This window comes from Mustela lutreola, chromosome 5 (genome assembly GCF_030435805.1).
Source record: "Mustela lutreola isolate mMusLut2 chromosome 5, mMusLut2.pri, whole genome shotgun sequence".
Lineage (NCBI taxonomy): Eukaryota > Metazoa > Chordata > Mammalia > Carnivora > Mustelidae > Mustela > Mustela lutreola.
The window spans coordinates 13408607-13432689 of NC_081294.1; the positions used below are offsets into that span (position 1 = coordinate 13408607).

Sequence of the window (24083 nt, forward strand, 5' to 3'; positions counted from 1 at the left end):
ATTTACATACACTGCTGGGGACAACAAAAGCCTAAGCCAAGATAACAAGGAGTCTGTCTAGTGGCATTCAAAGCTGGAAATCCTGGCCCTTGTTTCTTGGACACCTGAGCCCAGTGACAGGTTCCCCGGGGTACAAGTACGTCCATCTCATGACTTGGTTCTTCACCCGTCCTAACAGAAAAGCCCAACTAGACAGTCAGGTGCAGTCTCTTCAGAGCCGGTCGGGCAGCAGGCAGGCCTCAGCGGGAGCGAGGATGTCGTGTGCGGGCAGCCAACGGCCGTGCCTCACCTGGCATCTTCTGGGGACTCGGCGATCAGGTGGAAGGTCCTGTCGGCCATGATGATGTCGATCCCGTTCTCCTTGCTGGTGTTATCGATGATCTCTCTGCAAAGTAGCAACAGCAGCGAATACAAATCAGGACCACAGAATCCTTACGAGTAAGCAGGAAAAGCCACTTCACCCAACTGACGACAGGGTCGGAAACTGTAACCAAATGATCAAACACCAACTTTGGCCTTGCTTTTTTTTTTTTAATGATAAAGATCCCTGTGGCCTCAAGCTGGGGGTCGGCGGCGGAGGGAGGCGACTGGGCTCCTCTCTGCTTTCAGACAGAGGAAGGCTCAGGCCGGAGTAGGTGTTTCCAGACTACTGGAGGGAGAAGTCTCTCTCCGCGCTCCGCCCACCCGATGCCCGCCGGCGCTGGGGCCCTAGAAGGCTTGGGGCAGCCGCCTCCCACCTGGCCCCCACCCTCAGCTCCTCGGTGCGCTACAGTGGCAGAACCCCTACAAGGTGACGAGCATCGCTTGAGCTCTTCCCGGTTCCTCATGGCTTCTCACTACAGCTTAAGGCCTCGGCTGACACCTGTGACACTCTCTACCTCCTACGGACACATGATTCCCACTGGGGTGAAGGCAGGGTTTGGGTGTTTCTGGATCTCAACACCATTTTGCTCTCATCTCAACATACCCTAAACAACACTAGACGTGTAAAATCGGAGGCCCAGATTAATAAGATGAGGGTAAAACACAAGTAGATGTTGGCATGGAACCAGAGAGGGGTCAAATGGTTGATGAAGAAGGGTCTTGGGGAAAAGCCAGCTTGCTTTTTGCCAACTAAAGTACTGTAACTCTTCACACTTCAATATGCCTTTTATATCTACACAACTAAACAGTCTAACTAGTTAGAAAAATAAGTATCTTAGAGCTAGAATCACTAAGATGAGATAAAATATTTTTAAAACTCAAGATGGTGAGAATTCCTAGAGTAGTCCAGGACACCCTTTCTGAGCAGGAAGCAAGAGGTGACAGATGGGCAGGAATCAGCCAAGCTTCGGGTCATGGTGTTCCCTGAGCAGGACTCCAGGGAAACCGTTTGGACCATGTTACCCTGGACCGGCCACTCTGCCACTCTGGAACTCGGCGACCTTGTGTGTAAAATGAGAGGTGAGACGGTGATCTAGATGGACGCGGGGTGGGGGCTGGAGGCTGCTTCCTCCAGGGTGGGGGCCAGGGACTTGCACTTGTAAAAGGCTTCCCTGGAGAGGCAGTAATGGTATTGTCAGGATCACGATGCACAGAATTTGGAAACTCTGTAGGATAAATGCGGCGGCATCTTCAATGACAGCAAGTGCGTGAAGAAAATGATGGGGTTGTGTATTGTATAAATTACGAGAGATTCGGGAGATCTGTTGCTGGATGAGAAATTATAAGCCTTAACAAGAGCACCATCACAAGACAACTGGGGAAATTTGAGCAATGACTGGAGTTTGGATGATTGAGAAGTTCATGTTACTTCTGTAAATGCTGTCACCATAATGTGATTATATATTATATATTAATATATATATATATTATATATTAAGAGTCTTAAGCGCTAAGTGTATACTAAAATATTTAGAGACAAAATTGTCAGGACCTTGCTTTACAAAATACGGCCTGTAGGGGGAGCATGTGGGTGGGATTAGAGTTGAAACACCCGCCAAGGGGGGGGGGTAAATTGAAAGTGGCAGAATGAGTACATGGATTTCATTGTATTCTTCTGCCTACTTCTGCATAGGACTGAAATTTTCTGTAACAAAACATTTCAAAATAGAGTGGATGCTTTTAATTAATGTCAGTAAGAAATCTTAATGTGGTGAAACCCTTACAACTCCTGGCCCTCCCTCTGCAGAACAAGACAGAAATGGCCAAGTCAGAGCTAAGGTCTCCTTAAAACTGTAATTTTCACAAAGCACCTGGAGAATAGGGCTTTATATTAAGCAGCACAGAGCAAGGTGCACGAGGATTATATACTAATTTCCACCAGTGAAATTCCGTCTCTGCCCTCCTCCTACAAGCTTCCTGGCAGTTGTAGGGGAGCCTTCTACGGAGCGAGAGGCTGAAGCTGTGTCAAGCTGTGCAGATTTCTTGTAGGATTTAATCTCACGCCCCTCCCCCGCCACACCCGTGCAGGATGGAGCATGGGCTCCTGAGAAACCCAAGCGGCAGCCCGGAGGAGCCCGATACTCTGCTGTCTGCATCTCATTATTTGCCCTTAAAAATTAAATGCCTAGAACACCTTCTTTATCTAACCTCCCACACTTTCTAATAAATCATGTTCTACAGTTGCCGACGCTGATTAGAAACAACACTCCATTTTCAGGTCTCATGACTTCAGGAGTTCTTCTGTTTCAAAGCTTATTTTACCCATTTTCTAAATATGGTGATTGCTTGATTTTGAGTGGAGTCATGGCCACAGGTTATCCCCAAACTTTTAATGTGTAGTATCAAGTTACCCTGCTGCCGCTAAGTCCAACAATTTCCTGCAAACCTTAAATGTTTAACTCAAATAAAGGTCCTAAGTAGTCCAGTGCTTTGATTATATAAAAGGGGGTCAGAAAAAAGGGGTGTGTTGAATTCAAAGCCCGGTTCTGTTCCTCTCACTGCTGGGAACAACAATGGCTCGAATATCCCACGTGGGTAAAAAATAAAGGATTCCTTTCAAAAACCATCTCTAAGGTGTAGGGTACTCAAAAAGTTAAAAAACAAAATGAAGGTGGTCTAAAGTTACAACCTTCCAGTTACAAAATAAGTCCTGGAGCCACCATGTACTGCATGAGAGAATCAGTTAAGAATATAGTATCACCGATTTGGAAGGTGCTGAGAGTAGATCTTTAAAGCTCTCGTCACCAGAAAACACATGTGTTAACGTCTGTGGGGCCAGATGTTAATTAGACTCCCCGTGGTGATCATTCTGCGACGCACCCAAAGGCAGAGTCACTCCTCCGTCCATCTGAAACTCACGTGCTGTATGTCAGTAACACCTCAAAAGCTAAAGCAAAAAACCCAACACCTCCAGATGGGCAGTCTGGTTCCACCTTAGCCATCTGCTGTGGTGTGCTGACCAATAAGAGGAGAAATAGATTCTTAACCCACTGTTGAAGATTCGCACGGTCCCTGCACACAACCAATCGCACCCCCACCAGGACCAGCGGGCACCTTACTGAGAGCCAAGGGTCTGAATGCGACCTCGAGAAGCAAATGGTTCAAAGACCCTTCCCAGGTCCCGTAACAATTCGATTGTTTGAGTGAATGATTGGGATGCACTCAACACCTACTACAAGCCACTGCTTTGAAGACCGCAGGACAGGTGGCTTTGGAGGCGTCGAGATGAACGACTGAGCAGCCCCAGAGCACCACCCAATGGGCCACCTCCAGGGTCTGTCAACATACTTGGCCGTCCGGATTTCCAAGGTGCCTTTGAGCTTGTCCTCACTGTCGTTTTCAAAATACATGAGCTTGGACTGGCGGAGGACGAACCAGCGCTTCTTCCAGTTCCTCCGGGACAGCGTGGAGGAGCCGCCGCCTTTTTTGTGCAGCCAGCCTTGCTTGAGGGCCTCCTGCTTGGAGCGGAACCACAGGAAGGTCTCATCCTTGAGGACGCACCAGCGGCGCTTCCAGGAGTTCATTAAGCCACCTGTGCCCCGAGATCGGGGAGGGACGGGTTTGAGAAGTCAGTCACGCTGCGGGACCCCATCACTCGAGGGTCTTAAGGTTCAGGCTGTCGTCTTTACTTTGTCCCACCCCGGCCCCAGCCCCAGATACCCCTCGACAAAGCATGGCGCCTGCTGGCTTGTGTTCAGGGGCGTGGCGGGGAGATGCCACCCAGGCTTGGTTTGATTACACAGCAATGCTGTCCCTTCCTGATCTCCAAAGCAGCTCCTACTCAGCTGAGAAATCCTGGGGAAGCCCTGACAGAAACACAAATCCCGAGCCAACACTATAGACCTGGGATGATTCGAGAGCCACAGGGTGTGACCATTTCAGTGGGAATGGATCCTGCTTATCTCCAAATGCCCCAGAGATGAGACATTAGTTTACAACGGTGTCAAAGTTTATACACATTCCTTCTTCCTTATTTGGTTAATGGGTGGCGTGGGGGTGGGGGAGGTTACAAGACCTAAAACTTCCATAAGAAGATAAAATAGAGCTTTTGGGGGGGTAAATACATTTCCCCCCCAAAAAAAAGTATCATCTGAAAATTGTTTATGTCAAAAGTGTAATATTTAGAACATGAAACAACGAAATTGTGACTGGGCCTTAAAAATGAGAATTAACTGTAATTTATTTAGTAGAAAACTTTTTCAGAAAGAGAGGGAAAGCAAGGATATACATATATCTTTTATAAGATAAAAAATATTTCTAAGGGGGCACCTGGCTGGCTCAGTTAGTACAGCATGTGACTCCTGATCTCGGGGTTGGGTGTAGAGGTCCCATGTTGGGTGTACAGATTACTTCAAAACAAAATCTTTAAAAATTCTTCTAACATTTTTCTGGCAGATAACTTTATCTTAGGATTCTAGATTTCCCAAGGTCGGTCAAAGAGGTCATTATAACCACCATCAATCAAAAAATCTCTTAACGAATCCACTAAAGCACAAGGAATTTACTTCAGTAACTTATTATAAAGAGATGAGTTACTTTTTTTGATCAGCCAGTCCTAAAAATAAGGCACAGGTGAACATGGATCCCAAAAGAATAAAGAAAACGCTCTCTTTCCCAGACTAGAGATAACTTGAAGACAGACCTTCTCGGATTAATTTCTTCAATGACTGCTTCAGTGACTAGAGAGCTAAACCTCACACTGAAACACATGAGGCAATGACAACACTATTTGGGGTCTGGCGTGCAAAGGCACTTGCTTTCATTGGACACACCAATGCCCTTTCTTTCTCTGGGAGGGAGAGAGAGTGCAGGGGGAGAGGGCGAGGGAGAAAACAGATTCCCCACTGAGCAGGGAGCCGGATGGGGGGGCTTGAGCCTAGGACCTGGGATCATGAAGGCAGACATCTAACTGACTGAGCCATCCAGATGCTGTCCCCCCCCACCACCTTGCCCCTTCTTAAACCTAAATAAAGCACTGTTTGCTCTCTTGGCTGAGAAGTCCCGGACCACGCAACACTCCAGGGAGGTTTCCTAACAAACTACAAACTTGCCAAGGGCTACCATTATTAATCTGGGTTTCTCAAAAACAAGCCCAGAGGAAACTGCAGTACAAAGTCATTTATGATCTTACTGTCTCAGGTAATAAAGGTTAATGCCATTGTATGAGGCTTCTGGTGGTGGGCACCGAGCGCCGTGCGCAAGTACTAATTCATGATGTCGTACACTTGAAACTAAGATAACACTGCATGTTAGTTCTGTGTTGATTAAAAACACGGTTTTAAATGATCAAGGCTATTCACGGTTGTTTTGAAGATACAGATTATACCCGTCATCGCCATAGTCATCACCTGGAGATTTTTCACTGTTGCTCTTAAGTTAAGAATAAGACTCACCCCGCTATCTGTCTCCAGTTCTGGGTGCTCCCTTCATACATCATCATTTAGAGAATTTGATCAAAGTTATTAATTTCCTAACTGCAAACCCTTTAAGGAAACTATTAAGCTGCTGAAAATGCATTTATGCTCATAGAATATAATCTGGTGGTTATATTTTATCATTGGTTTCTCTGGCATGTTTGGTCACAACTTTATAAATACTTTATTAAAGAGTAAATGATGATGTGTCAAAGATTTGAAGGTGATACATGCATACAGCCACTTGTTTCATTCAGAGGAGTTTGCCCAAAACTCACCTGTTTACCTCCTTGGGCTCCGCATGCTTCAATCTTAAGATTTTAATGCTTTGAATATATATTTTTTTCTAATCTTACTTGTTTTAATCAGACAATTATGTAATAAATCAATGCCATTATCGGAGTGACTTATAGGGACTTCTAAAGCTAACTGAGGGAACTAGAATTAAGTTTGGGGTGGGGGAAATACTACTAATAAAAAGCTTAGGGGTGCCTGGGTGGCTCAGTGGGTTAAAGCCTCTGCCTTCGGCTCAGGTCATGATCTCAGGGTCCTGGGATCGAGCCCCACATTGGGCTCTCTGCTCCGCAGGGAGCCTGCTTCCTCCTCTCTCTCTCTATGCCTGCCTCTCTGCCTACCTGTGATCTCTGTCAAATAAATAAATAAAATCTTTAAAAAAAAATCTTATATATTTATTCTGAGACATGCATGACAAAAATTTTAAAATGCTTTGATTGGATGGTTCTTAGGTCAAGTTACGATTTGTGACTAAATTTTTGCTTTTATTGAGTAGTCTAGTGGACCCTCCTACCAAAACCTGGTGACGACAGTGGCTTTCCATGGTCCTTGTTACCGATTTAGAAGTCAGAGTTGAGGGGCGCCTAGGAGGCTGAGTCAGTTAAAGTGTCCAACTCTTGATTTGGGCTCAGGTCATGATCTCGGGGTCGTGAGACGGAGCCCCGCATGGGGCTCTGTGCTGAGCGTGGAGCCTGCTTAAGACCTTTCGCTCTGCTCCTCCCACCCCCACCCAGCCCAATAAAAAACCTTAAAAAATAAAATAGAAGTCAGAATTGAGGACACAAATGAGGCAGGACCAAAAGGTCTTAATTAAGTTCCTTTCTAAAAGGAGCATGCTTTGAAGCCCTTAAATATTAAGAGCCAATAAAAGACAAAGGTTCACAGCTGTCGAAATACACAACCGAAATCCTCGTCAGGAAGTGCGGGGTAGACAGCAGGTGTCAGAAGCAGCCAAGGCAAGGTGCATCCCTGTCTCCGATCTTTACTTTTCTCCCGTGTAGAGGAAACCTTCTAGGTTCTCTAACGCTCCTGTGGGAGGGAGCCAGGCAGCCGACCATCATTACAGGCTACAGCGACTGTAGCAGAAGCATGTGTGTGAGAGAGAGAAAGGAAAGGAAAAGTGTGCTTGGCGGAGGGGAGGAGAAGGTGTAGGAAGAAGGAAAAGAGCACAGAGAAGCGACAGGGCCTGAAGATGTTGACAGGGGCTATATCCTCTGCCCTAATGCTGAGAGTCTGAGCAGCGTTCTGCCTGATATGATCTTCTCAGCCATGGCGTCCCTCATTCACCGCAGAGGAACTAACACCAGGTGAGCCATGGGGAGGGTCCTTCCTGGTCTCCCTCAGTCAGCTTCAGTGAACACCAAACCTCAGCGGTCCATTACTCTACCTCCCCCCGCCAGGGGCCCTGGGGGCACGGGTCCTACCTCTCATGTAGAGAAAGCTGTGGAAGTAAGGCAGGGTGACACAGCTGTACACGGAGTCCCGCCGGTAAGAAAGTTCATCGTCTGTATCAAACCTAGAATCAAAGTCCTCTTCGCTGTCTTCAAACTGGACAAGAAGGAGAGAGCCAACCGTGAGCCAAACAGAAAAAGCAAAAACAATGCCCAGCATCTGTCAACATTGAAAAAAATAAATCTGACAGAAGCAACACGAGAATTCACACCATTCACAACACAGGGTGGTCAAGAATTACAAAATACTGACCCGTAAGGTCAAATGACCCATTGAATGGATACCCCGTGAGACACACTTATTTATCCAAAGGCTGTGCTAAAAACATGACTGTTCAAGGGTAGAATTTTTATCAAACCATACAAGAGTTAATTCCCTTTAAGTCACTATGATAAAAAATACCTTCAGAAAATCAAGGGGATATTTAATGCACAGCCAATGGAAAAAATCAAAGTGAACTATAAATAAGCCCATGGACCGGAGAGCGTGTCTGGTAAGGCATCAGGGAGAGCAGACGCAGGTAGAAGAGGCTGGGAGCAGACCGTGAGGCCTCCGGAACGCTGGTTCTCCTTCTCCGGTGTGCCCTTGGCCCTTCCAGTTCTAATTTAGGGCGGGCCTTAATTCCCCACCTGCTGGGAAGCTATGACAGACAGGGCTTGAGTTTCCATTTATAGTGCCTGTTTTCTTGGGCGATTCTGGGCTCTGTGTGCATATCAAGGCTCCATTTACTAACGCGATTGCTTTTGGCCAGAAAATGGGTGTCGGATCCTCTTCAAGACCGAACTCTGAAATCTCGGCGGCCCCGGGGCACGGATCACAGACAAGGTCCGTCCCCCCTGCCCCCCCCACCCTCTGCTCCCCCCCCCCCCCGCCCCACGCGGGGCGCACTCACGGAGGACTGCGCCCCTTCCGAGCTGAAGCGGTACGCCCCGGAGCTGTTGTAGGTCCCCACGGAGCAGCGGTAGTCCGGGGACCACTGGCTGCCGTACGAGTTGGAGAAGGTCACGCTGCTGCCCGAGGTGATGGCGCCGTCCTCGTAGTCGTCCTGGTCGTAGTCGTAGTCGCCGTCCGGGGAGGGGAGGCCGCCGGCGCCGCCGCTGCCCTGGGGCATGCAGTAGGTGGGCTCCCCGGGGGACGAGCCGTGCTCCGACGGGGCCAGCAGCACCGTGCTGTCCGCGCTGGGGCTCGTGGGCACCACCGTGTCGTTCATGTAGGGGTCCTCCTCCGACGACTCGTCGCTCGTGCGGATGCCGCTCGTTCGCTGGTCCGAGTGGCCGTGCTCGCTGGGGTTGGGCGAATCCTTGAAGGCGTCGTCGTCGGCCTCGAAGCCCTCGTCGACCTCCTCCTCCGGGTAGGGCTGGCTGAAGTTGAAGCTGGGCTTCTCGGCGCCCGCGCCCTCCGCCGGCTCCTCGAGCTCCGCCGACACCCCGCTGCCCACCGACAGCGCGCGCTCCCCACTGCCCACCGACAGCGCGCGCTCCCCGCTGCCCACCGACAGCGCGCGCTCGATGTTGCGGACGCACTCGTCGATCTCGTCGAAGTTGAGCGACTCCAGGAACTCCTGCGCCGCCCGGCACGCCTCGTCCTCCAGCCTCCTGAGCTCCTCGTCCCGCAGCCGCTGCAGCTTCTGCAGCGACGCCTCGGTCAGGGACAGCTCCTGCCGCTCCTTCATGCGCTGCAGGTCCTCGATCTCCTTCTCCAGGCGGAGGATCTCCTCCACCTGCTTGTTTTCCTTCTGCTTCTCCAGGTCCCGGCGCAGTTCCGCTTCCCGCTGACTCTTCTGCAAGGCTTCCAGCTCTTGCTGCTTCCTGGCGGCTTCCTCCTGGGCAGGAGAGGAAGGGAGGGGTCAGCAAGGGTCGCCAGCACCAGGACGAGCATCGCTGCTTCTTCGCAATGAAGAATTGCGCGGAGATGGGCTCTCTATGGGCTGAACGGTGTGCCCCGTCCACCGAACCGATACTGAAGCCCCGGTGTCCCAGAACACTGAATGTGTTATTTGGAGACAGGGCTCTTAAAGAAGGGATTATGTTAGAGTAAGACCACGAGGTGGGCTGGAACCCCATCTGCCCGGAGTCCTGGCAGATGGAGGAGATCCGGACACACACAGACACACCAGGGAGGCACGCACACAAAGGCAAGACCACAGGAGTACACAGTGAGAAGGTGGCCACGTCCAAGCTAAGGAGAGAGGCCTGGAGAGAAAGTGAATCAGCTGACACCTTCACCCTGGAGCAGGGCGGCGGGGGTGGGGGGGGATAGGGGGGGTGGGGAGTGTCTCTAGCCTCCAGAATCGTGAAACAACACTTTTTTGTTTAATCCCGGCAGGCTGAGTGGTACTATGTTAGGGCAGGCGAACTAACACAGCGGTTAGGCGGCTTCACAGAGATGCTGCTGTCCGGGTTCACATTTAAACCTTACACATTCACAAAGTTTTACTCAGTGGTAACGAGCTGCATCAGCAACATCGCCTTTAAAATCTTTCTTCTTGTATCTTTACACTTTGTTTTCCCTTTGAATCCTTTCACCCGGGTGTTTGAAGTGGGAAGGAAGGGAAGGGGGCACACGAGATAGCACGGGGTCAAGGGCATGCTTACCTGTTGGGCGCGGAGCTCAGCCTCTCTTCGTGCCCTCTCTCTTTCTCTAAAAGTGTAAAGGAAAAAGGAGGTGAAAATAACCATAAGCAATGACACACACACATACACACACACACACACACAACCGCGAAAGCACATTTCCAAGGGAGAGCTACATTTTTAAAGAAAACTTTGCTAAACACAACAAGGTTAGAGACTTCTGGTCAATTATGCATTCTGTGCATGCATTAAATGCACAGAACTCGGAATTTTATATCCAAGGAATTTTATGTCCAAGCCACCAAGAGGTAATGTTTCAAACAGCAGGTTCTGCAGCATCCACTGGGGATTCTTGCTGCAAGAATGGAAATTGACCTTGTAACTCACAAGGTGTCCTTCTGCCTCATCCGAGCAGGAAAGCTAGTGTACCTCTCCTCTTCCTCTCGTTTCCTCTTTTCTTCCTCCTCCCGTTTCTCCGCCAGCAGCTGTCTGTAAATTCTCCGAGCAATCTGACCTCGGAGTCGCTTCTGGAAAACCACGGCGGCTTTCTTCAGGTGCAGAAATCTCCTCCTCAGAAGGAATGCTCTGTAGTTCTTCTGTATGATCACCACGCAGTCCAGGACCTTTCTGTATTGCTTTCTGAAAATGAAAACAAAAGCAGAACAGGATAGTTTTTGAGGGAATGAGGCTCTGAGCTCTTCAATGAGTTTCCATTAATGCTGTAAGACAAAAGAAAAGGGCCAGGTTTTGAACGTCTCATTATAGCGGCAGGAGCGGACAGGAGGTCCCTGTGGACAAAACAAAACGGAAGGAAAACAAAAGCATAAGAACACACAAAACTAAAGCAAGAACCTTATCATTATCTTGGCTGAAACTAAATAAGTCCATAACCCTTAATGCTGACTTGGAAGAGTCCTGGGAGGGGCTGGACTGTAAACAGCACCAAAAAAGATTTGTTGCAGTCTCCCGTCCTCATGAGGGGGAAGAAAAAAAGGCCACAGCACCATGGTCCTGTACTTCAGAAAATGGAACAATTTCTTGCAGCAGGTGGGTCCGCAGAGACGGACAGAGCTCCAGCTCACAAGGCGAGAAGCCACCTCGCTGAGCAAACACGGGAGAGGGGAGCCCTCTGTGGACCCAACAGGCCAAGAGCCAAGTCAACAGCCAGGCTGCCCGGCTTCAATACATGACACAGAGGAACTGGGTCAACAACTTAAGTATCTCTGCCCTGTCCCCTCCTGTCACTGGTCTACTGGAGACATCAGGAGACCCTTGCCTACATTCCTCCCGGGTCAAGCCCACTGGGCATCTGGCATCGCTAGTTAGGAGTGCTGCCCTGAGACTCTCCACAGCCTGGTCCTGACCTCCGTCCAGGTCTGATGGAGGTCTCCCCTCGGTGTGCTTCTTACCGTGCCAAGTAGCCCAAGATGTGGGCCCGGATCACCATGGCCGCCCTCGTAACTTCCTCCTCCCGCTGCTTCTCCAGTTTCTGCTCCAGGGACTCTCGAAGGAAGACCTGGCCGGGGGAAAAGGAGGCATCAGAAGCCAAGAACGTGGCTGGTAACAGGAGGTTCTCTGAGTCCGAGACAGCTTCTGGAGGCCATGCCTCTCTCTCCGCAAATGTGCTCCAAACACATTTCCAAGGACAACAGTGGTTCTCCAGCTCCCTGTGGGGGAGGGCTGCTTTGTTTTTTTTAAACTTTCCATCTGTCATGTCCTAAGATATTTGAAAAATACAGTAAAAATATATTGCTAGGAATAAAAAGCAAAGATATAGAAAATACAAGTTCCCCCTGCCTTTTTGGGGGGGTGGTATTAGCTCCAACAGGCACAGAGGACCATGAAGTTGCCATCAAAGTTTATAGTCACTTAAGTGGGACAAATAGTTTACGGACCAGCACCAGTCCCACATAAAGTGTGAGTCACAAGGAACAGAGAGATGCCCTATGTTACAGAAGGAAAGAAGGAAAGGGAAGGAGGAGGAAAAATATTCAGGAACTTTGGATTTTATGTTACTTTAATAGCGCATGGAAACTCTCTCTGCATGACTGAGAAGTCATTACGATCACGGTGTCTTGGCCTCAAAAACTTTAATGCACATTAAAAAAAAAATTGACATTCAGAATGTAATCCTGAGGGCACCTGTGACTCAGTGAGTGAAGTGTCTGCCTCCGGCTGAGGTCGTGATCCCTGGGATGGAGCTCAGCAGATGTGGCAGGCTTTCCTGCTCAGAGGGGAGTCTGCTTTTCCCTCTTTCTCTGTCTCCTACCACCCCAGCCCCTGCACCCCCTCCCCAGCTCATGCTCTCTAATAAAGAAATCTTAAAAAAAAAAAAAAAAAGTATCTCTGAAAACCAAGTTTAAAATGAGAATTGAACCATTTTTGCTTCATCTCAGTTTGACCCTCACAAGAATGCCAGAATTGGGACAAAACAGATCATAGCCATTTGCTGGCCTATTTCTGGTACCAGGCGCCTCAATCCTAGGCTTACTAAATAAGGAAACTGTCTTTGCTAATTGGCACTCTGTATCAGAATTCCTAGTATTTGAAAGGATGTGAAAACATTAAGACCTTCCCTCAATCAAGCCAGCTTTTAATTTTATAATTTCAGATTTACTGCCTGCATGAGAAATTCTGAATGATTTCCTAGAAAAACTAGTGCCAAAATATTTTCGTGCTTTTCCATGAATGGTCAGCCTGGATGCATTTCGGAGGTGGTGGGCGGGAAGCTAATGGACGCTCTCGCTCACTCATGATGCTCTGATTTATGCTTCTGTCAGTCATTCTGGCCAATCATGATGCATTCTGTTTTCTTAGTAGCACAGTTTCCCAAACACTCTGCTCTGTCTCTTCCAAGACATTTGGGCAAAAAAAGCAAATAAAGAATCCTACCAGCAGGTGACTCACAGAAGGTTTACCTCCTTGTGCTCTGGGTTCCTGAGCACTTGCAAACTCTACCACAAATAATTCCCCTAGAAAAGTTTCTCATACAACCCTTTTCCTATAGTTGCAATTACAGGCTCTATTGATGCATGATGCCTCTTTGGCCAAAATAAATAAATAATTTTTAAAAAGGCAAGTATAAAGCTTATTTATTTGAAAATAATAAAAAGTTTCAGAACTAGGAATCTCTGAAGCAGTTTTCATCAAGATTAGACTTACAAGAAGTATTTAAACTTCTTTGAGGTTTTTTTCAGCATTAAAGATCTTACTCTAATGCTGTAGCTCTGGTGAGTATTTAAAAGGACAAAAGTCACATCTTGGGGAAGCATGATGGCGGTGGGGCTTTCACAAAACAAAATACCAGTTCTCACAAGCAAATAGCTTTATGAAGGGAAGAGTGTGTCTCACCTTTCTAGAAGTCTACAGAATGTCTCCATTTGAATCGGAATCAGAGAAATACCTGCTTTAGTATTAAGTTTCATGCCCATCCCAAAGAGTTCTCTGCCCTGCCTAGTAAATTTACTGCCCCATCATCCTCTAGATATTCTTCCACTAACCCAAGGGGCAAACAAATAGAGCAGAATACTCTTAGAGACCCATCTCTGCTTAAGAACATCCACCCTGAATTCATGCAAGGACACACGGAAAGCCATGTCAGTTCTCCCAGCCGAGCAGTGAGCAGTGGCCATAACCCATCTTCCTGGGACGTGGCCAAGATGGAGCCTGCGCGACCCAGCAACTGACTGTGACGGCAAGTGCTGCCCTGAGTGGGTGCCTTCGAGTGGCTCAGCAAAGGGCAGTGCCCACTCAAGGGACTACCCTGGGGAACTCAACTCAACATACAGTATGAACAATTTCATCTGGCCTTTTTTTATCTTTATCCCAATAGCTCAAGAGCCCAAGGATTATTCCAGGAAGATATCTTTATAAGCAGTACCTCTTGCAGGCTTTGTGGCCACAGAACAGAGGGAAAAAGGTCTGGCAACAGAGTCCACTTGGTCAGAAAAATGAAATGTATCAGAGTCACAGAGAAGTGGGAAGAGTCAAAACCAGGTCACCCTCAACTCAACCTCACAGCGGGGACACACAGGGGAATGTTCTGGACGGGCTGTTCACCGGAGGTTCAGCCAGGATTTCTGGCTTCTTTAGGAATGCTTCCCCAGAAGATACGAGTTCTTGCCTTCCAAGAACTAAATGTGTTTTTATGTGAGCCAACTAATTCAGATGCGTTTAACTCATTGACTACAACACTGTCGACGTTTCCTTGTCGTGTGTGGTGGGAATTTCTCTACCAAAAGATTCGGATGTTCATTAGTTGTCAAGGCTTTAAATGCAAAGACCTTCTGGCAGCAACATGACCAAAACACACACTCGTGTATGATTAAGTCAAACAGTGGTCAAGGTCAAAGCTATTTAGCGGACACGACTCAAACGCTCTGATGCTTACATTTTCTTCCCAATGTTTCTGTCAACTCTCAAGTTTCCGTCCTACTTCTATCTCCAACTGGTCACCAATTAAAGTTTAATTCCTCTTTAAAGATGTCCTCATCTTGAATGCTTCCCTGAAATTTCAGTCCACAGTGAGGTCTCTCTTAGAGAAGCAATGTTTTTATTCCTAGAGATGACACCATATGATTTACTGGCGGCACGTGGAGGTCTTCTCTCCCAGGAACATAGTAAACTGAAGGGCAATGTCATCATGTCTCTGTGTCCCCTGTGCTATGCCTGGGTTCAAGCCTTGCTTGGACCTCATTTCCATAATGTAACTGTAATTGTATGTGAAGTTGGATTGGTTCCTGAGAGCTCAAAGAAGAGACCATTACTGTCTGAGACATCACGATATTTGGTGTTACTCCACTGTATAAGGCAGCGGGATAGGAGGAGGGTATCCACTGAGAAAGAACACAGTATCTTTTTGATTACAAAGTCAGAGCAGGTGACATTGTATTGTCAAGTGTTCCATTTGAACTGTCTTTAGAAAGTTTCCCCGAGGGACTAAATGGGTGATACCCTTGTTCCATCCCTTACAATTTTCCAGCACTCACCAGACATTGCCTGAGCTCCTACTCTGTACACTGTGTAGAAGAATGAACAATTTATTCTGTCCCCTGGGTGATGTAGAAAGTCAACAAGCAACACCAAGATGGCACAAGACAATGGCCGAATGTCACAACGGGACTGATGTATAGGACAGAGGGGGGCTTGGCTCAGTTTGGGAGTGTACTTCTCGTGCAGGGTGCAATGGAGAGTGTCAAAAGAGATTCCGGCCCAAGTCCATGTCTAAGCGGAGACTGGAAGGATGAGTCAGATAAACAGGGGGTTAAGTGGGCACCGGAGGAAGGAGAATTCCAGGGAGAAAGACCTATACACCTGTGAGGACACATCCTGAGGTGACCCCCAATAACTTACACCCCAGTTTAATGTGGGTGGAAATGGACTTCCTTCTAGCAAACAGGATACGAGAAAGTGATGGGATCTCGCTTCTGGGAACACATGAATTATAAAGACTCCGGCTGAGGAGACCACAGCCAGACTCTCCTGCCGGCCTTAATGACGTGAGCCGCCATGTTGTTGGATGGATCACGTGGTCAGAAACTGCTGGGGCCTCTGGGAACTCAGAGCAGCCTGGGTGGCAGCCAGCAAGAGAACAGGGACCTCAGTCCTACAGCTGCAAAGAACCAGCTGCTGGCACCGCATAAGCCTGGAAGACGACCCCAAGCTCCAAAAGGGAACGCAACTGCAGCTGACCCCGACTGCAGTTTGGGAGACCCTGACAGAGGCCCTGGTGAGGCCGTGCCTGGAGCCCTGACCCATGATAGCGTGGGGGGATTAAAACGTGTGCTGTTAGAGCAGGTACGTCCGTGGTAGCTTCTTACACTGCAACAGGTAACTAACCCAACCCCTTTGCATGCTGTCGTTACCCTGTTGGATATTTGGATCTTAAATCCCTGCCAGGGTGAAACTGCTCAAGAGGAGAAGAGCCTGGGCTGCCCGGGTGGCTCAGACGGAGGAGCACGCGACTCTCGATTTCAGCTCAGGTCATGATCTCAGGGTCCTGAGATCAAGATTGAGCTCCACGTCAGTAGGGAGTCTGCTTGAGGGAGTCTCTCTCTCTCTCTCTTTCTCTGCCCCTCCTTCCAACTCTTTCTCTCTAAAGTAAAGAAATCTTAAAAATAATAATAATAATAATAAAGTTAAGAGTAGAAGAATAGGTCCATTCTACACTTTCCTTTGCTGAGGGTCCCCACGCGAACCCGCATCCTCGTCACTGATGTGATGGACGGAATGTCTGTGCCCTCTCCATGCCCGATTCGGACGCAGAGCCTCTAGGAAGTAATTAGGTTTGGATGATGTCGGGAGGGTTGGGCTCCCTGATGGAATTCATGCCCTCTAAGAGGAGGGAGAGGAGCCAGAGCTCACCACCGTGTGAGGACCCTGCTTGCAGACTTGCAGCCTCCCGAACTCTGAGAAATGAACATCCAGTTCTTTAGTCACCCAGTTGGTGCTGTGCTGTTAGAGCAGTGCGAACGGACTGAGCCAGTCAGCGAGTCTCCTTCCTCGCCCTCCCGTCCCCCCCTTTTTTGAGAGCAAGAGAGTGAACTGGAGTAGGGAGGGACAAAGGGAGAAAAAAAATATATATTTTTTTTAAAGAATTTATTTGCCAGAGAGAGACAGCGAGAGAGAGAACACAAGTAGGGCAGTGGGACAGGGAGAAGCAGGCCTCCCACAGGGCGGGGAGCCCGATGCGGGGCTCGATCCCAGGACCCCGGGATCAGGAGACATTAAACAGCCTCCACACTCAGGGCTGAGCCCAACATGAGGCTCAAGCATGACCCTGAGATGATGACCTGAGCCAAAATCAAGAGCTGGACAGTCAACTGCCTAAGCCACCCAGGGATTCCCTTTGTCCCCCATTTTTTAAACAATTTTTTTTTAGATTTTATTTATTTACTTGACAGAGAGAGATCACAAGTAGGCAGAGAGGCAGGCAGAGGGAGAGAGAGGAGAAGCAGGCTCCCTGCAGAGGAGGGAGCCCGATATAGGGCTTGATTCCAGGACCCCGGGACCATGACCTGAGCTGGAGGCAGAGGCTTCAACCCATTGAGCCACCCAGGCGCCCCTCCCTCATGTTTTAAAGAAAGAAATTCTCTGGTTAAAAACAATGTAATAGGAGTGGAAACGAAAATACTTTTTGGGTTCTGCACTGCTACTGGGAAGACCAGGAGGATGAGGCATAAGGAATGCCTCTTACTTTCGAGTCCCTCCAAACACTCAACAGTCAACCCCTCAGCTGCCTGCCTTTCCGTGACAAGTGCCATTTCTGTCTTCCTGTGTGACGAGGCCCAGAGTGGAGGGAAGAAAACGAGTGAACGGCAAAGGAAGATTCTGGCAGTTCCTTGATACAAGGAGGACAGCTCACACGACCAATGTGACAGCTAACTTTTGCTGTTGAGGCCAAACTGCCCCCCCCCCCGCCCCGCTCCTGTCTGGAATAAACAGGATCCAGGCCTCATCTCAGCCACACCAGCATGTTCCAAACATGACCTTCGCTTGGTCTACTAGACTGGCTTTTTGTCAGCCTACGAGATCTCTGAGTGTTGGCCAGTTCCTTGCATGACAGCTCCCAGCGGGGCAGGGACAGCAGGCAGCATTCAGAGTACCAACAGTCAGAAGGGTCTGGGCTCTCGCTTCTCTGAAGTCGGAGGCTGCCCGGCACTTCCTGGAACTGAACTGCCCATCAGCCCAAATGTGCCGACTGCCTGAAGGAAAACACACACACACACACACACACACATACACACACACACACACACACACGCACGCACGCACGCACACTCCGGGCCCCAGGTTTCAGAAAACCGAGTTCCTGACAAGTCAAGGACTTCAGATATAACACTAACTGTCTTGAGGACAAAAGACTATGGTGGGCATGGCACCGTATCGTCCCCCACGTTCAAAAGTCATAAAAATCATTTGTTAGCAGTCACACAGGACACCTGTCCCAACATCGCCCAGGAGTTTGATGGGATGAATATTTTTTTTTTCCTTTAAGATTTTATTTATTTATTTGAGAGAGACAGAGAATGAGTGGGTGGGGAGGGGCAGGCAGGGGGAGAGGGAGAAGCAGGCTCCCCACTGAGCAGGGGTCCTGCCATTGGGGCTCCATCCTAGGGCCCCAGGATTGTGACCTGAGCAGAAGGCAGACGCTCTACCACCGAGCCCCCAGGTGCCCCCACCAGGCGAACGCCCTGTCCGTAACCTTACCTTGGTCTTGCCCAGCTGCCACTCGCTGTGGGAGGCGTCGTAGAGCTGCAGCAGGGCCGTGCACTTGCCCCTGATGTCCTCGGGCACAGCTGCGTTCCGCATCAGCACCTTATACCTGCCGCGGAAAGACGCCCCACGTCACCTTTCGCTACAATCCCTTTTCCCCAGCTGCTCTGAAAAGAAAGCGGACCTATGCAGCCCCGCCTTGCCTTTTGTAGAAATCCTGGAAGGGTCTCCGGACCGCGTAGCCTGCCTTCCGGATCCTCACCGTCTCCAGCATCCCGGAATACCGCAGCTGATTCAGCACGACTGCCTGGTCGAACTGCTCTGGCATCTGGAACGTTAGAAATGGTGAAATGATAAAGGGAACAAGGTCACCCCGCACCCCCCACGCCCCGATTCGCCCCCTGGAACCCATCACTGGGCTTCAGCAGCCACCCCTGAGCCCTTCCATTTTCCTGCAGTCCCAGACTTCACAACATCTCATCAGTAAATACTATCGATACCATTTCTTGATACAACCACAACGCCATTGTCAGATCTTAAAAAAAGACCAATAATTCCTAGTATTAATCTCCATGTTCCCATTTCTGACTGTTTTAATGAGGATCATAAACATACTGCCATTTTTAACAGTGTTTCAAAGAACCTAAAAAGTGTCATCTGAGGTCACTTTATTTCCTTTTTTGAACTTCCATTTCCAGGAACTGAAAGGCATGTTTCTAGTCAAAGAATAGAGGGACCCAGTGAGGGGTGGAGGGCGGGGTGGGAAGTGGGGGGGAGAGAAAGCACACCAGTGGAGGAAAAAAGACAAAAATAGAGGTCTCGTTTTCTCAGTATCTAGTCAAATCTTCTGTGTGCTGAAAGCTCTACACGGTGACCCCTAGGTAAATGAATCCCAGAAAATCCAAACCAAAGACACACCAAAAAAAAAAAAAAAAAAAAAATTATTAAACCCAAACTTCATGTCCTGAAATGCGTTCTCTTATCCACGCCATTGCCAAACAATCTGGCAGTGTGAACAGGACAATGGTCTTTCAGGGGAAAGCCCAAAAGTAGGCCGCTTACCACTTGCGGCTTTTTGGGCAATGATTTGTTTTTTAATCCAAAGAGCCATTCCCTTGAACTAATTTGTACTTTATCCTACACAACTGTGAATAAAATGACTGAAAAGGGGCAGAAGAGAATAGAAGGTCACCGTTAAACAGTGGGGGAAAAAAAAATGGCTTAAATTTGCAGTCCTTAAAAGCGCGGTCATTAACACAAATTTAGGCTTAAAGCCACGTTCTCCCGCAGGCTCCCCAAACTAGCAAAGAATAAATTTGAAGAATGTTCTGCCAATCTCTCCTACAGCTTGTGATGGAACAGCCTGAATATCATCTCCTGCAGGCTGACCTCTCTTATATTTAATTTAATTCCTTCTACAAACAATGTGGTCAACTTGTCTTTACTCAGCAGTATTCTACCCAAGGACAGCCAATACATTAGGGCAAATGTCCAAAAAAGTGTGGCGCCCTGGTTTTTAGTCTTGATTATTTAAATATCCCTGGAAAAGTAAGAAAAACATAAAAATAAGAAATAATCAGCCTCAGTTACTCTTATGCCTTATCTTTATGTTATAAAAAATGGAGAGAGGCAACGGTTCTAGAGGTATTCGGTTAACATGCTTCCGTTCTATTATCTGGACTCTAATCTGGGCAGCAGCCATCCACAAAGACTATCACAGAGCGAACGTGAAACACACAGAGAATAAAGCATCAGGCTTACTCGACTTGTTAATTTCATCATCAGACACCAACTAATTTAATATTCCATCACCGGACGCTCAAAGACTTTTCTTAATCTCTCCCCATACCTGAACCACCCAGTTTTTCCGTGCGTCTTTTCTTCCAATCCCTATTTAACAACGTCACCACGATTCCTTAGTTTGGCACCAGTTCCTAGAACGTCCTAAAAAATATTACAAAAGGGACCCCCACTCCATCCAAAAAAAGTTCAGCTGCACTCACCATCCTCAGCCTCTCCAAGGAACATTCCACCTTCGGCTTGGCTCTGGGGCCAAAATTCATATGGAAAACGCCTGCCACACTGACCTTTCTGCCACAGCTAAAGACACTGAACAATAATGAACACCATTCCTGTGCTTTAAAAAGTGCTCGGTTGCCATGACAACCCCTTCCATTCTCGGGCTAATTAGGGTGGTGTGGTTGTAGGATTTCATACAGCCCAGGGAGGGAGGCAGGGCGGGAGGGAGCCACCAGGAGTGGCCGCTCCTTCCAAGCTCGCACTGCGATTGTGTTTCTGGCCCTTCCTAGTAATTTAACCAGGAAGGGGGGATCTAGAGGCAGATTGTCGCCATGGGCAACCCGCACAGCACTCAAGAGGTTGGGGAGGGGGGTAAGCCTGTATTTCCATCAGTGCTTCTCTTTTTAATTTCTACTTCCTCCTCTGGTGAATTTAATGTTCAAAGATGACCCAGCTGGGGGATGGCCACATCACAGCTTACAGGCATTTTCCTTCCCAAACTTCCCCCGCGTACACGTCTTCCCTGCGAATTAGTCTTCCGGGGCTGGAGTTTGCTCTGACGGTGGCTGCTTCAAGTTTTGATGGCAGCAGATAATACGGATTTTGCAAGAAACAGCTATAAAACAGTCTGGGCTTTAAACACCTACTATGTGCAAGGGTCCATGGTTCATGCTTGAAGACTAAAAAAAAGTGGGGGGGGGCGCTAGATTTTTTTTTTTCCCTTTAATCAACAAGCCCCGCCAGGGCGCTGCATTTATTACAACTGATGAACCCACAACGGCCCACCACCAGCACCCGGAGCCCACACTTATCAGGGCTCGCTGTTGTGCAGCGAAGGGTTCTGATGCACAAGGACATACATCCACCATTAGAGGAGTTAAAGGGTCCTACAGAGTAGTTCCACTGCCCTAAAAATCCTCTGGGCTCCGCCTACTCATTTCTACCTCCCCCAACTCCTGGGCAAGCACTAATCTTTTCAGGCTCCCCTTAATTGCTTTTTTAACATTTAATTTTTAATTTTTTTAAGATTTTTAAATTTATTTGAGAGAGAGAGAGACAGAGAGAGAGAGCACGATCAGAGGGCGGGGGAAGGCAGGGTAGAGAGAGAAGCAGACTCCCCGCTAAGCCGGGAGCCCAACATTTAATTCTTTAAAGAGTAGTTTGAGGCTCCCAGGGATACTGAGAGGAAGATGCAGAGATTTCCGTGTGGCCCCTGCCCCCACATGCGCTCCTGCCCCCACATGCGTAGCCCCCACAGGCGGCGGCCTTCTGTTTCCCAGAACCCTTCCATTTAGAAGGGTGGCAGGTATACCAACCCTCATTCCTTACATAGCAGAAAGCCGCATAGAAAACCATATCAAACATTAAAATTAAGCTCCTCAGGAATGCAGAAGAAAGTCAAGTATGAGGACGTAGGGGAGACACATAATTTGAACCCTGGTCTGACCCAGCATCTGGGCTCTACCACCGGTTCGCAGCTGCAGGGGAACAACCATTCTACGGAGAACGCAGCTCAGACAACAGCCACGAGGCCGAACGAGAACCCAGCGTGTCCCGTGGCTAGTCTGGGACAGAGCGGGGCGCGGGGGACCTGGGCGGCCGTGCTTCTTGTGTCCAGCTTTGATGGCAACTGTTTTCCAGATAAGGAGCCAACTGAGGCTTAGGGTGAGAGATAAATGCAGCCAGACCTGAGGTATACAAAGATCCCTTTGTTGGCAGCACCAAAACGGGAAACAAGACCCAACGAGTGGCCGGGGGTATTCTGATAATCGGGCACATCACGAAATACTATGCAGCCATTAAGACCAAGACCATGTGAAAGCCGCACCAGTAGACTCCGGGCCTTTGGCAAGCTGAGAAAAGATGCAGGAAAGTATGCATAACAGTCTCATTTTTGTAAAACAAGGACCTCAGCAAAAAACCCCAAAGGAACAACAACAACAACAAACAACAAACCACCAAAAACCAAAAAAAAAAAAAAACCCGTCCTATTTATTATACGTGCATGAAGATACAGGCATATGTCGTTTTATCATGTTCACAGACCCTGTGTTTCTCACAAATTGAAGGTTTGTGGCAAAGCCGTGTCCAGTCTGCCAGCACCATCTTCCCAACAGCATTTGCTCCCTTGTGTCACATTTGGGTGATTCTTGGAATATCTCAAACTTTTTCATTGTAACCAGTGATTATGACTTGCTGTAAGCTCAGATTAAATTAAGTATTATACTTTTTTAAAGACCTAATGCTACTGCACACTTAAAGGACTACAGAATAACGTAAATCTAATGTTAGAGGTCGTGGGAAACCAAAATAGTCATCTGGCTTGCTTTTTGTGATATTCACTTCACTGCAGAGGTCTGCAACCAAACCCGCAGTATCTCTGAGGTCCTCCTGTCTAAGTCTCGGTACACATGTGCAGAAAAGTGCAGGAATACTCATGCTCGCCCCTTTCTGGGACAAGAGGGTATTGTTGTGGACGCTGGGAAGAAAGGTTGCTAGGAATAAAAGGGAATGAAATATCAGGCTGCACTGAACGAAGAAAATAATCATGTATACACAATATGATTATTCTTCTACTTGACTATATATCTTTGAAGATATTTAATAAATAACATTTTTTTAAACAAGGTAAAAACCCAGATATCGAGTGGATTCTAATGGCCCTGTATGGAACAGAGGGAAGGGAAAGAGAAGGAGGAAGATCAAGTGTGAAGCTACGAGAAAGATACTTAAAAGTAGAAATTAGCTATACGGCCACCAACAAATGAGGGCTTACGGGTGCCCAGCTGGCTCAGTCGGGAGCACATGTGACTCTTGATCTCGGGGTCGTGAGTTTGAGTCCCACAATGGGTGTAGATTACTTTAAAAAAAATAAAACCAAAACAAAAAACCCAAAGGAATGGATAAATAAAATACCTATCTATTCACACAATGGAGTATTATTTGGTCTGAAAAGGAACAAAACACTAAAACATGCCACATGAACCCTTAGAACATTATACTAAGTGGAAGAAGCCCGTCACAAAAAATCATGTGCGTATTACAGGATTCCATCCATATGAAAGGTCCAGAAAGGGAACTGGGCAGACACTGAGTCGTGGCCGCCTAGGGCTGGTGGAAGCAGTGGGGGTAGGTATGTGTCGGTGGAGTGGGGTGGGGTGGGGGGGCAGGCCAACAGTAGGTTTCTTTGTGAGCTGATGAGAATAAGTTCTAAAATGGCCAGTGGTGATGGGAACACATTATTCATGAATATATAAAAACCCACCAAACTGTACACTTCAGAGGGGTCAACTGCAGGTATGTGAATTCTATCTCAACAAAGCCAGTTTTTTAAAGCCACACAAGACATGGAGGCATTTAAAATGGATAAGCTGGGGGGCGCCCGGGTGGCAGTCGGTTAAGCGTCCCACTCTTGGTTTCAGGTTAGGTCTTATTTCGGGTCCTGGGATCCAGCCCTGGGTCGGGCTCTGTGCTCAGCACGGAGTCTGCTTGAGATTCTCTCTCCCTCTCTCTCTGCCCCTCCTGCATGTGCTCACTCCCTCTAAAATACATATGTAAATCTTAAAACATAAATAAATAAAAATTTGAAAAATAAAATGGACAAGCAGCAATGGATGTGAAGGGAGTCTTCCTGGAGACAGGATGGAATGTATTTGTTTCAGGTAAGTCAGTTCTACAAATAATGATGATGATG

General features: G+C 48.0%; 1 protein-coding gene across 2 annotated transcripts in view; it reads right to left on the minus strand.

Moving 5' to 3' along the window:
• Nucleotides 1–24083, minus strand: part of MYO10 (myosin X) — a 211098-nt gene that overhangs the window by 20488 nt on the left and 166527 nt on the right. For both annotated transcript variants that reach the window (XM_059173683.1, XM_059173682.1), the window contains exons 20-28: nucleotides 18574–18698; nucleotides 18365–18479; nucleotides 11566–11672; nucleotides 10586–10795; nucleotides 10178–10223; nucleotides 8476–9405; nucleotides 7556–7679; nucleotides 3712–3955; nucleotides 290–385 (exon numbers count right to left, since the gene is read on the minus strand). In XM_059173683.1, coding sequence (XP_059029666.1) covers nucleotides 290–385; nucleotides 3712–3955; nucleotides 7556–7679; nucleotides 8476–9405; nucleotides 10178–10223; nucleotides 10586–10795; nucleotides 11566–11672; nucleotides 18365–18479; nucleotides 18574–18698 — 1997 coding nt within the window. The remainder of the gene's footprint in view (nucleotides 1–289; nucleotides 386–3711; nucleotides 3956–7555; nucleotides 7680–8475; nucleotides 9406–10177; nucleotides 10224–10585; nucleotides 10796–11565; nucleotides 11673–18364; nucleotides 18480–18573; nucleotides 18699–24083) is intronic.